Raw genomic sequence first — 17,160 nt, 5'->3', positions numbered from 1 at the left:
TGAGATTTAAGAAGGATGTGTATATGATATGTTAAAGTGGAGTGGATGGTTAAAAGAGAACACGGCTTATGACCAATATAAAGTAGTATTGAAAAACGTTCATTGGAAAATGTATGGAAATTAGTGACCTGTTCTTGAAAGAAAGAGAAAAATCTTACAATATGTGTAAGATTTTTGTTATTTCAGTGACACATTATTATAATAGTATAGTTCACAAACAGGACTTTTTACTAACATGTTTGTTTATCCAGCCTGTTTTTTGTATACCAGGTCCGAGTATTTATGATATACAGCACCAAGTATTTTGGCACCTTTCCTATGTTGAGAAAAGTACCTGTGTGCTGTGCTCAAAGCTCGGCCAAGATAATAAATGACCAAAAGCAGTTACCATGGTTTAACTTCTTCAGTTAAATCTATTGTTAAACTAAGCTCTAAATCTGCCTAAATTATCCTTTATATTGCTATGGCTCTAATTTTTACAAATTCTCAGATATTTTTTTTCAGATTGTCGGTTTTGATTGTGATTGCATGCACTTACACACACAGCATCTGCATTTCCCCTGATCATGCACAGTTTTTTTTTAGTTTTTTAATACTCTATCTTATACAACATCACAGTACCTTAGAAAAAGCCTGAAGGGGGCGGAATATTTTATTACTGTAACTTCTCCTGTGTTGGAAAGTTAGATTAACCTCTACATGAGTCGTGTTTAAAAGACATTTTGTCATATATCTGTGTCATATTAACACCACTAACTTATACATGTGTAGCATACTCATACAATGTGTATAATAGCTTATAAAATACTTTTATTAATAGAAATAAAAACCTGTCTTTATACCACATTGTAAGTGAGTTCTGAGTAAAGGTATTATTCATCCTTTTCTCTTCACAGAGAAATGTTGAAATTCTCTGGTGCATCTTAAATAGCACACTCAGGCACTATTTTATTTATGCACTTATACATCATTTTGTAGTGTAAATAGTGTGAGTAGTGTGTTCATGCTGAAAATCACAATAAGAAGAAGCGCACTTTAAGAACACGGATGTTGCACTTATTCAGCTGGGAAAAAACGGTGTGAAATCTTGGACACTTCATTCTCTCAATGGTCACTTAGCTTACATATCAGAAAAGGGGCAGGGCTACTAGTGCATGGCACTCTGTTACGAAGAAGACTTAGAAATGTGTTTTAAATTAATCTACGATGTGTGATTTTAAATTTCCTGAATTCTGCCAAATCTAGTGGCTTCATGTCATCTGGGAAATGCTTATATGTCCAGTTAGGGTTCTATTTGAGACAAAACTACCCTTCTAAATACCCTTCTAAAGGAGTGTTGGTTTAAGGAGTGACTTTATATTGTCTGTCTAGTTTCCCATCTATAAAGAATACGTACCTGTGTGTTCCTAATTGAGATCACAGAAGATATAGGAATATGCTATGCTGTTATCATTTAACTACTTTGTACTAGGTTAGAAACTTTTTATAGTAGAGACCCATTATATAAAACCCTGAAGTTCTTCTGTCCTGTTCATCTATTAATGTGGTGTTTTGGTCTAGAAGGCCAAAGCAGAGGAGGCTTTAAAAGGGCCCCCGAGTGAAAGTTGGGGGTGCGTAGGCGTTTTCCAGGACACCCTTGGTGGTTACGATCCTCCCTTAAATCAGAGATCACTTCAAAGATCCCCTACAACCTCTGAAATCATCCCTGTGTGTGTGTTGAACTTTGTGTAATTCTATATGCTGAGCTCTTGAGAGTAGGACCAGGTGTTGGGAGTGAGGCCTGAGGCTTGGTATAAACTCGGATTAGTATAATATCTTGATGACTTACGTGGTTGTTATTGTAGTTATTAATCACTATGAAATTACAGTTGTGAGTGATTTTAAAGAGCAGCAAACTGTCCAGCAGTGTTTAACTACAGTGGCAGGAGACAACACAAAACAAGTCACTTGACAAATGAAAGAATGAAGACGGGCCGCTTTCATCAGTCTGCCGGTCCTGGTGTGTGTGTGTTCTATTACACTACTGAGGACCATCACTCATCTTATTCTACATGTTGTGTGCCCTTTCTTCTGTGTATGTATGTGTGTGTGTGATTCAGGGGGCCACAGAGTGCTGTAACCTCTCTCCACATACAATATAAAATTAAGCTGTAAAAAGAGGCCTGGCATCACAAACCATACACACCAGGAACATTCAATTTATAGGGCTTTCCCTTTCTTCTTCTCTCCCCAGCCACCACCCCCCCACACACACTCTCTCTCTCTTTGCGTGCACATGTGTATGTCTGTGTTGTGAAAGAAAAATGTGTTTCTAGTTATGTCTGTGGAAAAAACATTCACCCACATGTGAACACTTCAAATATGTCTGAGATCCTGCTGTAATTTCACTGCACAGCTCAGTTCCCATCTGGCCACACCACACACACAAACACACACACACACACACACACACACACACACACACACACACACACACACACACACACACACACACACACACACACACAGAGAAACATACATACACACCTACCTGTTTTTATGTGTAACTTTTATGCCTAACTTTTCATCTAGCAGACATCTGATAACTTTATAGCTCTCGTCATACTTCATAATCTTTATAGTCATTTTAATGGGTGCCAACTGCCAGCTCATAAGATGTGGCTTAAATATCTGCTATCAATGACACGCTTCTGTTCTCTCACACGAATGCTATCTTCAGATGCTTCTGTTCCTCATGTGTGAAAGTCTAACTGCCAAGCCTTGCCTCATGGCTTCGTCTGATGTATGTTGGTACGTTCCTGAAAAAATGTTCCCATTAAAAAAATGACCATAATGCAACCAGCGGTTACAGGTGCAAGTGTATTGCATTTTTGTAAACTTCATAGGCCGTGTTTGTTCCTGAGATCTGGTTACTGTCTTTGTAATTTTCCATGTTCTCTCAATGTACCTGTGGGCTGTAATCCTTCTATCTTCCAAAAACGAATTGGCTTGTTAAGGTGTTAATGAGTGGGTGTGTCCCTGCTACAGTATGTCTCTGCCTCGTGTCTCCTGTTAGTGGGATAGACCCTGGGATGTTTATATTGTTTCCCAAACTCCCACTTGTCACTGGAACGGATGTTTATATGCAGCTTTTGAGTGACAAACTGCTATTTACAGTAATTCCAATGGCATGTGAAGGCAGCATAAGAGCACTATTGTAATTGCAGGAAGTGGGTCAGCACACACACACACACACACACACACACACACACACACACACACACACACACACACACACACACACACACACACACACACACACACACACACACACACCCCATGCCTGCAGTTCCATTTAATGCACTGCTTCCAAGGTAAATGTCTCTCTCCATATCATATTTACAGATACGGAAACTTTTCAATGTTCTAGAAAGAGTGTGTAATGGGGTGCAGAGAGGACACTTTACCATAAAAAGACTGCTGACTCAGGACACCCGATATGGATCAATGCCTCCTCTCTTTTTCTTTTTTCTCCTCTGCTTTCTTCTCCTATGCACGACTAACACAGAGTTCCCATCTCAACGCTGATCTGGAGATAAGCTGTAGTTAGAACAACTTTTTTTTTTCTCTTGAGATAAATGTCTGTCTCGTATAAAAAGGCAGCTGTCCTTTATGGTCCATAAGTTGCTTCAGATTTTGCCTAAGAGATCAATAAAGTCTGTCTGTCTGTCTGTCTGTCTGTCTGTCTGTCTGTCTGTCTGTCTGTCTGTCTATCTATCTATCTATCTATCTATCTATCTATCTATCTATCTATCTATCTATCTGGGTTATTTTGGTTTCTGTACATTTCGGAAGTCTTTCACTAGCTCATGTAGCCTCACAGCTAGTTTACTGTAGGTAAGGTAGCTAACTTGCTAGTGGCTAGTTAGACATTAAAAACTAACCTTAACTAAGTTGTTAGATGTGTTTGCGGAAAACAACATCTAGAACTAGAACAAAGATTAACCGTTTAGTTGTATTCAGGAAACAAAAATTTTCTTCTGCTAGTCCAGGTTTAGTCTAGATTTTTCTGAAGGATTTTTTTGATTCCTGAAATGATTTCTAGCAAATAACAAACAAATTGTTTGAATTTTTTAGTGTATGTCTCAGTGTGCGTGAATTTTATTTTCAGAAGTGCAACTCTGAAAATGACTGGAATTCTGGATTTGCGCACACAGGGAATGATATTTTCTTTTAGTATGTGTCTAAAATAAAACACAGTTTAAGGTTGTATGTGTTGTTTAATTGGCTTGTGACAGTTCCATGAGTCAGTGGAGCAGCAGCCAAGTATACTCAAAGCCCATCTATCACAAAGGTGAGAGAGTGAGTGCAATCTCTCTCTCTCTCTCTCTCTCTCTCTCTCTCTCTCTCTCTCACACACACACACACACACACACACACACACACACACACACACACACACACACACACACACACACACACACACACACACACACACAGGAAGCACATGTCATATCCCTCCTCCATCCATTTATGGTCCCAAACCAACTGATTATTCTATTACTCATCTCTTGTGTGTGTGTGTGTGTGTGTGTGTGTGTGTGTGTGTGTGTGTGTGTGTGTGTGTGTGTGTGTGTGTGTGTGTGTGTGTGTGTTTGCGAGGAATGTCTTATCTATTAAAAGCCAGACTTCACACAGAACCCACTCTTTTATTTCTCTGTGTGTGATTCACTTTGTGGTTTTCCCAGGCTCTGTGCTTTGCTGTAAATATGGTGGTGGTGCGTGTGTGTTGGGGGAAGGGGGGGGGGGTGTACGGGGAGCCCATCTTTAGACCTAAATTCTCGAGATTCCTGGGAAACTAGTGGACTCTGGAGTTTGTTGATAAAAGAACCTCCAAAAAACACGCCACCCAGCACCCACACATCTGCAGTGCGTTAAACTGAAATGGATCTGTCAATTCAGACTTTAGGTACTTCTTGATATTAAGGACCTCCCACAGACACATACACACACATACACACAAAGCTGGAGTTTCAGACGTAATCTGATTCACCGGCTTGTATGAACGCATGTTTTCCTTTTGGGCACGACATTCTAGACATCGTAGGAGCAGAGCTGCATAAACATCAGAGGTCAAAGCCACACCCACGTTTCCACTCTCCTTAAGCAGAATTTATTACAGCTCATGAGTTTAGTCACTGTAGCAGGCTGAGACGGCAGTTTTCAAGAGATCTGTTTCGCTTCTCTCATGCCTCACTCATTCATAATTAAGCGAGCGTAAATCTAGCAGACCTTTAGTGTGCCTGGGGAGACGACCTCACATTACTGGATACCTTCACCCAGAACTCCACACACACTCTGCTCTGATTGGCCGCGATCCTCTCTGTTGATTCTCACTCTTTCCTTTTGTCGAACCACTTTCTAAGTCTGACGTCAATTTATGGGTGCGTTTTAAAGTCTAGTATAAGAATAATAAGAATAAAAATTAAATTTATCTGCTCGATGTGTGAAAACTGGCAATGCAGTGGTTTTTTCTGCATTCATTTAAAAAATGCCTACTGAGCATCAACTAAACAAAAATTGCTGTTCATTAAGGACATGTTCTAGCCTGACTTCAGTTAAAAGAGCCTGACGCCTGTAAAAAGATGTTACTATCAGTCAGTTTTGGGTCAGTTCTGGAGTTAGATCACTTTGGAATTAGATCACTTTATTGTGAAAATTTGAGTTAAAATTATAGTCTGTCACAGTACCTGGGTGAAGAAGTTATCATGGGTGATAAAATTAAATAAAATAATTAAAAAATATATTTTTTAATTTTACTCCACTTCTGTGTAGTAAAATTAAAAAATATATTTTTTAATTATTTTAAAAATATAAAAACTCAGTAACTCAAATTTTGATTGATTTTATAAGAAATAATAAGAAAGAATAAGAAATTCATATAATTGTGAAATAAATACAGAGTTGTGCTAATGTTCACAACATTTTGACTCAAATGGCTGGAATAAAAGGAATAAAAGGATAAATAGTAGATATGAAGTAGAACAAAAAACTCATTATTGGCATTAGAAATGTAAACAAATACGGTATAAATTATCTTATTTGTAAAAAGTTTTACCTTGCTTTTTAAGACCCTGGTATTTTTTGTATTTTTTATTTTTTTTGTTATAGTTTGACCTAGGGTTTTTCTTTTCCCCAGCAGAAATTAGGTTGTTCCTTCTGCAGGGTTTTCACCTGCGTGTCTGTACAGTAAATTAATGCATTACACAAGTGTGTACGCTGACCACACATACACACACACACACACACACACACACACACACACACACACACACACACACACACACACACACACACACACACACACACACACACACACGGATGTACTTCATACGTCAATCAAACAGCATGGACATTCTCGGTCTCTATCTTTTTTTGTGTCCCATTTAATCTTTTACTGTAGTGTCTTAAAATAGGTAATATTAAAAGTATTTTCTAAACATTTGGATTTATTATAAAATGAAATAATAAAGTTACATTTCTGCTAGATGTCTGATTTATCCCCCCCAGCTCCGCTGGTGGCAGCCACAGCACGATGGAGCAGACCGTGCAGTCTGGGCACTAGACAATGTGCTCATTTCTGGCTCAGATACACATGTTCAGATCTCAGCCACATTTGGTGCATTTGCACTATCCAGTCATGAGAGCTTTCTGTGTTTACATTGAACACCAATAAACCTATTTATTGGAAGGTTGTGAGATCAAATCCCTGGATTAGCATCTTGCCATCGTTGGGCCCTTGGGCAAAGCCCTTAACTCTCAATTGCTCTGCTGTATAAATGAGATACCTGGTGAGTTGCTCTGGATAAGGGTGTCTGCAAAATCCCATAAATCTGTGTATCTGTATTTGTGTATCTGGACTAATTGTGAGCAGGAATGCCAGTTTTGAGTAAAACTCCAGGTCAGGCATCCTGTTCTCATTCCGGGAGACAATGAACAGTGATGCACACACTTATTAATTTACATAGCCACCACTGTACAGTATATAACCCATACAGAGCATGTGCAGCACTTCAGTGATGGGATCTACACAAATATTCCACTTAGAACTCTGAGTTTAATACGAATACAGATATAATATGATTAATTAGAAAAAATACAGATGACAATACACTTTAGGAAGAGATGTTAGAGGAAAAGGAGCCGTGGGTTCATAACAGTAACTCAGTAACTCACATAGTGCTGGGACACAATAGATGTTCATTTAAAAAAAAAAAAAATAAATAAATAAATAATAATGATAATAATAACAACGTGTATATATATATATATATATATATATATATATATATATATATATATATATATATATATATATATATATATATAAAATTGTAATTAGCCGTTTTGTGTACATAATTTGAAAAAAGTTTGAGTAACCCAAACACACACACACACACACACACACGCACACACACACACAAACACACACACACACACACACACACACACACGCACACACACACGCACACACACACACACACGCACACACACACACGCACGCACACACACACACGCACACAAACATCACAATGCAAACACACACACACACACACACAAACACACACACACACACACACACACACACACACACACACACACGCACACACACATCACAAAGCAGGATCACACTGATGTCATCCATGAGAAGGCTTTAGTGACTTATTCATTGTGTGTGTTGTGAATAATTTACAGGTAGAGGCAGTGTTTCAGATAGTGCTCCTGCAGGGAGGAAGTCGAGTGAAAGTAAGTCAAATGATTCGGTTACAATGACAGCTTTGGTTGCACAGGGTCGGGAGTGTGTACCTACGTGTGATGAAAGTGCTATGATGTATTTTAATTACTGTTGGTGTTACAGTGAAGGGAGGTGAACAGTTGCCTGGATGTTAAGGAGCATTTGGTGAGGTCACTAAATGATTTAATTAGCTAAATGAAATAGGAAATGTATCAGCAGGCACTTCCTGCTCTGCTCTCCCAGCGATCAGGAACAGATTTCAAGGTGAAGGTCAGCTCCATGAATTCATGCGCTGTCCAGGTAGCTCAAATATAAACAATGAATTTGAAGGCACAGAAAAAGAGGATGTTTAATATGGGTAGGTGATATATCAGTGACTCTGTATGGGAAAAACCTACTGTATATCAATATAGAAGTAATTCATAATTTAAAAAAAAAATACTCAATACTTGCTGGTTGGCTTATCTAAAAAAATAAATAAATCCAAAAATCTGGTTGAACTTGCATTTCCAAAAAAAAAAAAAAAACTGCCCCAACACACACACACACACACACACACACACACACACACACACACACACACACACACACACACACACACACACACACACACCCTGGGAAAAAAATAAAAGATGTGCTTGCATAGACAACACATTCAGATCATATACTCTGATTAAATAATATAGTACCATAAATCTATTCACATATGCTCAATTAAATATAATTACATTCACAGAGATGTTAGAGAATATGGATCAGAAATAACTGATATTACAGTAATTTCTGGTAAATGCTTTTATCCAAAGTGACTTACAAGTGAACAGAGACACTGCAGGCTCTATGTTATGTTTAGCAGGTTGCCAGGTCTGTGGTTCTCACACAGACATGTGTTGCTTTTGATTATAATACATTTTTGGAAATTAAAGATGTGATTATATTCTAATAATAATATGGAAATTATAGTAGGTAGTAAATAGTAGATTACTTTTGTACATACAGTATATGTAGCATTATAATCAGTAACATGACCTCTAGGGAGGTGATAATTATTTATTGTTATTTCTGATATTAAGTGGTATTTGGTGATGGAGGTGATGCTGTGCTTTACTGTCTAAAGTATACAGCCAGTGTGTGTGTGAAGAAACAAGGTGAGAGCAATAATGTGTTAATTATCTATGAGGCTAGTTTTATTTTACTATTTTTTTTTTAAATTTCTAATCTGACATTTGACCTGTTCTGATAGTGACTCTGTTTTTCTGGCAGCTTTGGGATTTCAATGCCAACCTTCCAGTCAAGATGTGTGTAGAGATGTAGAATGAGCCAACATTACAATATCTTCTCTCCATGTAGGAAAATCAGAATAGGTCCTAGTAATTATATTTCTTTACTCTAAGTCTAGACATTCACTCATATAAGCCACATACCCAGTCAAATATACCCAAAGATGGGATTACTTTGTGTGTGTGTGTGTGTGTGTGTGTGTGTGTGTGTGTGTGTGTGTGTGTGTGTGTGTGTGTGTGTGTGTGTGTGTGTGTGTGTGTGTGTGTGTGTGTACTGTATGTGTGTGAGATACACTGTGCACGTGTGTTTGTGGTAGCATGCTTGTGATCCACTGTAATAACATGCTTCTTACTGTAATCCTACACACACACACACACACATGCGCGCGCGCGCACACACACACACACAGAGAGAGAGAGAGAGAGAGAGAGAGAGAGAGAGAGAGAGAGAGAGAGAGAGAGAGAGAGAGAGAGAGAGAGAGAGCATTTTAGCTTAATAAAGAAAATTTGAGGAAAAGCAGAGGAATGTGCGTTCACACACGACTATGTTCTGGGAAAATCCCATGTCTGAAAAATACAGCTGTGTTGTAATATAAGTGTGTGTTGTACTATGTGTGTATGTGTGTGTGTTTGTTGGTTGAAGTTTCCAAAATGTACTGCGTAGCCAAGAAGTTCAGGATTCTGCAGGCAGACAGTCGTTTTCCTTTCAGTCATACAGACATTGGAGAATAAACCCTGCCATGATGGAGATGGTGGGAAGCATGAAGTTGGACAAATTGATGGCTGTTAGCAATGCATGTGTACTACCTGATCTGTAAGGGTGTGTGTGTGTGTGTGTGTGTGTGTGTGTGTGTGTGTGTGTGTGTGTGTGTGTGTGTGTGTGTGTGTGTGTGTGTGTGTGTGTGTGTGTGTGTGTGTGTGTGTGTGTGTGTGTGTGTGTGTGTGTATGAAACTGGGACGCAGTCTACAGAGTATGTAGTGGAACGGCCCATTCATCATCCAGCTCTGGGGATGTTAGTTTGCCAGTAATGTGGTATTTCCTTCAAACTGAAGCCATCTTTCTTACACACACACACACACACACACACACACACACACACACACACACACACACACACACACACACACACACACACACACACACACAAATGCAAACAAATGCACACACACACACACACACACACACACACACACACACACACACACACACACACACACACACACACACACACACACACATAATAAATCTGGTGTTAGTCAAAGGCCTGAGGAAAGAGGCACATCCTTTAATCACAGCACTGCACATCGATGGGAACTGAAACTCATACACACATGCACACACACACACACACACACACACACACACACACACGCACACACACGCACACACATGCAAATGCAATTACGTCCAATAGATAAAATTCCAACAGATGTTCCTGAAACTTTTGGCCAGATCTACACAGTTTCTGGGTGTTTGCTTGGTTTGGATATAAATTAACTCAAACTGTGTGACACGTATGACATTTAGCCACATGTCAAAAACACAACAGACTTAGAAAACTTAGTGACTGAAATTACGCTGAGCAATGAGATCAGCAAGCAAGTTTCAAGCAATTATAACAAAAACAGGGCTCACATTGTGTGATTCTGGCCACAGTTTGGTCATGATGCTGAAAATCCTAAAAGATTTCTAGAATTCTAGGGTAAATCTGTAGTCTTTGATGGCTGGTTTGAAGTGGTCACCAACAGCAGCTTAATGGCCATTGCTATCATTTTTTTCCTCCGATGACGTTTTGGCAGTGTCAGATGTTTTCAGACACTTATCTGCAGTGTGACATCTCCTATGACGAGCATAAATCGAAGAACCAATAGGGGCGCCGAACCAAATGACGCACTTAGCTCGGCAACTTCAAACAACCTCAGAGAAGATGTTGAAATGAGTCAAGTGGACAGTACAGCACTTAAGGCTGTACCAATTAAAAATTAACGATATAATAATTAAGGCTACAGATTGTTTTCGTTTGCTGCTACCTGACATTTTAGCAAGAAAATGCAGGTCTGAACGTGTCACAGATTGATGACATAAAACCCCGGAGACGTTTTCATGTGAGCGTCCGAATGTGATGCATCTTCACTGTTGTACAGTCTGATATGATGACACCTGAGATCCTACAGTGTGACGTGGGGATCATGTTCGTACTGTCTGACTAGCAACAGTCGTTAAGGATTATGAAAAATCACAGAGTGTGAGCAATTATGTGTTAAGGGCTTTGCTCTGGGGCCCAGCAGCTGGATGGACCATGGATTTGACCTCACAGCCTTCTGGTTTATAGCCTCACACCTTAACCACTATGCTATCACACCCCGTATCAGGGTTATCCTGCTTTGCATCACTTGTAATATAAAACTAGTTTAAAATTTTTAATATATAAATAGCTTATTAACTAATACATTTCAATACAAATTACTTACTAACTCAATGTGAGTGTTGCAACTTGACCTATTGAAAAGATGTATAAGAATTCAAAAAAGGGAATCAAAGTTGCAATAAGAAGGTAGGAGTGTTAACCCTGAACATTATATTAACATAAATGAAAAATTATTAAGGTAAATTGTTTGGATTTTAAAATGTTTTTAAATTTATTATTATTATTATTATTATTATTATTATTATTATTATTATTATTATTATTATTATTATTATTATTATTATTATTATTATTATTATTATTTTATTATTATTATTAAAAGTAGTAGTAGTAGTAGTATTTATTTATTTATTTATTTATTTATTTGTTTGTTTGTTTATTTGTTTGTTTATTTCTTTATTTTTTTTTAAGCTTCCCGATTTTCAGAATAGTACCTACTTTGTGGACTAAAATGGTTCTCGGGACTGAAATCAATGTTCTTGTGGTGTAAATGTTCAAATTAATGTTTCTAAAAATGTACAAAATGTTTTTTCTTGAGTGTAACTGCTTGAAAACAGTCTCTCAAATATGTCAAACATGCAGCATTTCCATTAACTAATTTAAATGATGCTTTTACAAAGTAAGAGAAAACAGTTCAGGACTACAGGTTTAGCTGAGGATATTAGTGTCAGGTGTCTTGGTGGTGTAGGGACTTGAACTCACAACCTTCCAACCAGTAAAACCACTACATTGCATTTTTTCTTGATCCCTACAGTTCTAAACAATTCAGCAGAACAACCTGACCATCAACATTTCCATCTTCACATCAGGAGGTGAGGTGTTTACAGGTGTGCATAAAGAATATGAAGTTTTGAGAGACAGAATAATCCCTAAGCCTTCTCACTCTCTATCCTTTCTGTTTCGCTCTCTTTCACATACGCAGATATGCAATTAGCTGATTATAGTGAAACAAAAGCAGTGACTGTGAAAAGTGACATTGAGGAGCTCTGAGAAAGAGAAAAGATTTTAGTGAAGAGAAACAGGAAAAAGGAGAAAAACTAATCACTGTGTGAGAAAAGGATAAGAATGGAGGAGGCAAAGGAAAGGGGGTTTTCACACAAGGAGTACCTGCTGGGGACAATTTTGCTGCCAATGTGTATGTGTGTGTGTGTGTGTGTGTGTGTGTGTGTGTGTGTGTGTGTGTGTGTGTGTGTGTGTGTGTGTGTGTGTGTGAGAGAGAGAGAGAGAGAGAGAGAGAGAGAGAGAGAGAGAGAGAGAGAGAGAGAGAGAGAGAGAACGAGAGCCTTAGTAATGTTGTATAAGTCTTCAGGAGTTCACACCAGTGTCTTCTGTTTTCTTTATGAACATTACCTAATCTCTCTCTCTCTCTCTCTCTCTCTCTCTCTCTCTCTCTCTCTCTCTCTCTCTCTCTCACACACACACACACACACACACACACACACACACACACACACACACACACACACACACACACACACACACACACAAATGGACACATCTGACCTCTTTAGGGGTCAAAGTTCATTTTGGATTGTAAGATGTTGGGAGGGTGTGTGTATGAGGGGACTTCCTTTCATTGTATACACCTTTCCTTGCACAGTATGTTTTCTAGAGCTTAAAGGCTAATAAGATGAGGAAGAGACAATAGCACAGCACTCAGTGAGTGTGTGTGTGTGTGTGTGTGTGTGTGTGTGTGTGTGTGTGTGTGTGTGTGTGTGTGTGTGTGTGTGTGTGTGTGTGTGTCTTGCCCACATGATCAGGGAATCTCTAGATCATTTCTTATAACCATACTGCTGTAGCATGAAGTTGTAATTGCCCTTGCTACCACCTCTGAATGCTATCCAACAGCAACCAGCACTAAGCTAACACCAGTCTAACAAGTTAACACAACATTCCCACAGGATCCATTTGCCATTTGTAAAACTGCCAGTACTAATATCTGACACCATGAAAAAAAAATAACGTAGAGTATGTTGTAGTGTTTTGGATTTCTGCTAGCTATAAATATAGTGGGAAATTAGCATCACTAGCAAAGCTGTACGCTAACCTTACTAATGTTTCTAAAAGCAAACTTCTTGCAATATGACTTTAAAAATCAAGGATGTTTTCTTATGAACTATTTGATGCACAGTTAAACTATTTATTAACCATGAAGCAGAAGCATGTAGCAGTGAGAAACACTGCATCTCACATAATCTATCAAGCAATATAGCTTCTTGTCTGTGGGAGAGACACAACATGAGGATGTTAATGATATCACATTGTTTAAGAAAAATAAAACAAATGAATAGGGCAACTTATTAGATAATCTAATATTTCTATGAATTATGGAACTAGCATTATTGTTGTTATTCTGCTTTTATCATATACATTGTAGTAGAACTAGCTAGATTTAGTTATCTGCTTTTAAAGTCCAGTGGGACTTTGACGTATCATCTTTAATCACATCAGTACTTAACTTTTACTATTATTTTATTGTAGTTACTAAATAATATGAATAAGTGAAATGTTTAACGATGTTATACACAATCGTGACAGGTAAGGTTACTTATTTCCATTAGATTAAGATGCTAATAGCTGCTTTCTGTCATTTTATTATTTGTTCAGGTCTATTCTGTATTCATGAATTCAGGACTATGGGGTCTGATCTGCTTCTTTTACACCGTGAGAAGGTAGAGGAGGAGCACAGGCTTAATACTGATTTCTCTCTCTCTCTCTCTCTCTCTCTCTCTCTCTCTCTCTCTCTCTCTCTCTCTCTCTCTCTCTCTCTCTCTCTCTCTCTCTCTTTCTGAGACTCCTGTGGAGATCCATAGAAACCACCATAGCAACGCTAATACTGTTTAAATCTCACAAAACGTCCCAAGGACGCCCCGAATTCTAACTATCTACTTATTTTTTTAACTGTCTCAGAACAACACAACAACAACAACAACAACAACAGCCCAAAGTCATATTAATTTCCAACATGAAAAAGCTTTAGCTTATGGCCACCTGCCAATCTCACTAGTAAATATATTGACAGTATTGTATTGACAGCACACAGTATGTACAGAATAAACAGGAAAAAGGTTCATTCAGCATTTCTATCATCTTTATACACTCATCTCTGCACACACACTTACACACGCACACACCCAAGCATGAAGCTCATACCTGGTAGACAGTACTATACATTAGGTGTGTGTGTCTCAGTCTCCTGAGAGCAGTTGAAGTCAGATCCCAGAACACACTCTGCCCCACACACACTCTCTCCTCTAGGCTTAAAAGTACAGCCTCCATAGCTGAGAAACACACACAGGTGTGGAGGACAGGTAATCCCTCTTCGGTGCAGGTGTGTGAGCAGGTAGGGGTCTTCAGGCACTGCTCTCTTCTCGTTTAATGTCCTTCATCACTCCTTTTCTCCTCTAAGTGCCCCACGGGAGAATGAATAGAGATCCATCTAATGTGAAACACTATAGAGGTTCCTACTGCTCTCTCTCTCTCTCTCTCTCTCTCTCTCTCTCTCTCTCTCTCTCTCTCTCTCTCTCTCTCTCTCTCTCTCTCTCTTTCTCTCTCTTTCCAAGCCTTAATTCCCACAGGAACAGCTCATGGTTGACCCAACACAAACATTCCCACATAGAATGTACCAAGTCTCTTTCTCTCACCCCCAAACACCCACCACCCCTCCCCTTCACCCAGTTGCTGGTTTGTTTTAAAGCGACAGCCCTGTAGAACACATCTAGCCCTCACCAACCCATAGAGCAGGAGCTCATTAGGACAGCAGGACATGACTCTCCTCTGTCTTGCTTGGGTCTTATTCACTTTACACTCTGTAAACTAACCTCTGATGAGATCTTTGACCTGAGTGTCTCTGTTTTCCGAGTGTCCATGAATTTTGCAAAGAAATGACATCATGTTTATTTCTGAAGTGGTTCACGATGTCATTAATGTTCCAAGTGCAGTTTATAACATACATTCACCTTTATATCAAACCCTAATTCCACAGACACACAGACACACAAACACACAGACACACACACACACACACACACACACACACACACACACACACACACACACACACACACACAGTATCTGAGTGTAACTCTAAACGCTCAGTTGTTACTGAATCCTAAAGTTGTTACTGAGTCCTAACACTTGAATTTGGAGTGACCTAATTTATAAATGGATATAAGAGTTTTCTTCGATGTACAGTAGGAGGCAATATGTCGCTCCAGCAAACTGAGTGTGGATAAGTTCTAGATACCAACATTTGTTGGTACTAGGACTTGTGCGAAACCCACAGATCCTGTTTCTGCTCAAGCACAACTCAAAACATATCCAAATTTCCATGCACATGCACACACACACACACACACACACACACACACACACACACACACACACACACACACACACACACACACACACACACACACACACACACACACACACACACAAACACAAGGCTAAATAATGTCATTTAATTGATTCTACATCACAGGGTGCTTTCAACCAATTTAATATGATGTTGATTGAGTTGATTTACTCTGTGAAACAAATGCTCTATGTATAACAATAAATGTTTCTAAAAGAATGAAGGGAAGGCATGAAAGACAGCCAAGGAGACATCAAGGAGACATCATATAGTACTACATTACACACACATGCTGCTAAAGAGGGTTCTGTTACACTTTACAAAACTGAACATGCTCTGACAGCTGATTCTGTTTGTTAAGCAGTAAATCTTGTGCAGTAAATATGGAAGCTCCAACGTTCCAGTGAATTCTGTCGCCTTTTTATCATGTGTGCTGCAGTTTAACATAAAGCCTTAATCAATGAGGAATGAACTTGGACATTACAAGCATTCTGCATTACTAAATAAAAGCACATTCGGTCTGGAGAAGAAAAAGATTAATGTTAAATCTGAATGAGAACATTCATTCTTCATAAGAATCAATTGAAACTGAAAATTCATCATAATTTATGATGAATTTTGTAGTACAGGCAGGAACCAATAAGTATTGATGCTCATCAAACACTCATAATGAAATCACACAAAAGAAGTGAGAGATGTGTGGCTAAGCTCCGCAAACAAACTCTCCGTAATGTAACATCTGCAGAGAAAGGCATTGGGCAATTCAACTGAAAACTAAAACGAATATAAGAAAATATTGAACATTATTCAGAGTACTCTGAGAGCCTTCCCAGATTCACGAGGCACTCAGAGTACTCTGAATAATGTTTAAAGAATGGCTGATGACTGTGGGAACTGCACACACACCACACACACTGCAGTCATCCCTACATTTGGCACTCAAATGTATTGACACTTAGAAACAGGTGCTCTTTGCTCCTGCTAGGAGCTAACGAGAGGCATGAACCTGCTAACGGTGCGAGCAACAGCGCCATTCACTTAGCTTCCCAGCTCCACACTCTGTCAATGCCTATTGATTCACACCTTGCAACATGACACCTGGTCACATGAGTATTACAATGAGAGAGTGTTGAAGAGATACTCACCTATGCAGGAGAACATCCATAGAGGAGCATGGAGGAGAGAGAGAGAGAGAGAGAGAGAGAGAGAGAGAGAGAGAGAGAGAGAGAGAGAGAGAGAGAGAGAGAGAGAGAGAGAGAGAGAGAGAGAGGAAGAGAGAGAGAGAGCACTTAAGTGAATGAGATCTGAAATCAACATTAA

The 17,160-nt window shown here is 38.9% G+C and overlaps 1 protein-coding gene across 9 annotated transcripts in view; it reads right to left on the bottom strand.

Moving 5' to 3' along the window:
* Positions 1-17,160, bottom strand: part of frmd4a (FERM domain containing 4A) — a 150,787-nt gene that overhangs the window by 60,208 nt on the left and 73,419 nt on the right. For 2 of the 9 annotated variants that reach the window (XM_027161409.2, XM_047822339.1), the window contains exon 1: positions 14,637-14,895. The exons of 4 other annotated variants lie outside the window; for them this stretch is intronic. In XM_027161409.2, coding sequence (XP_027017210.1) covers positions 14,637-14,762 — 126 coding nt within the window. In that variant the 5' untranslated portion in view covers positions 14,763-14,895. Of the gene's footprint in view, positions 1-14,636; positions 14,898-17,160 lie in introns of those variants that run through there. 3 more of the 9 variants (XM_027161410.2, XM_027161405.2, XM_027161404.2) reach the window with 3 other exon arrangements.

The sequence above is a fragment of the Tachysurus fulvidraco genome, chromosome 13, assembly GCF_022655615.1.
Source record: "Tachysurus fulvidraco isolate hzauxx_2018 chromosome 13, HZAU_PFXX_2.0, whole genome shotgun sequence".
Taxonomy (NCBI): Eukaryota; Metazoa; Chordata; class Actinopteri; order Siluriformes; family Bagridae; genus Tachysurus; species Tachysurus fulvidraco.
The sequence above is the reverse complement of the archived record's forward strand: the minus strand, read 5'-3'. Positions and strand labels throughout refer to the sequence as shown.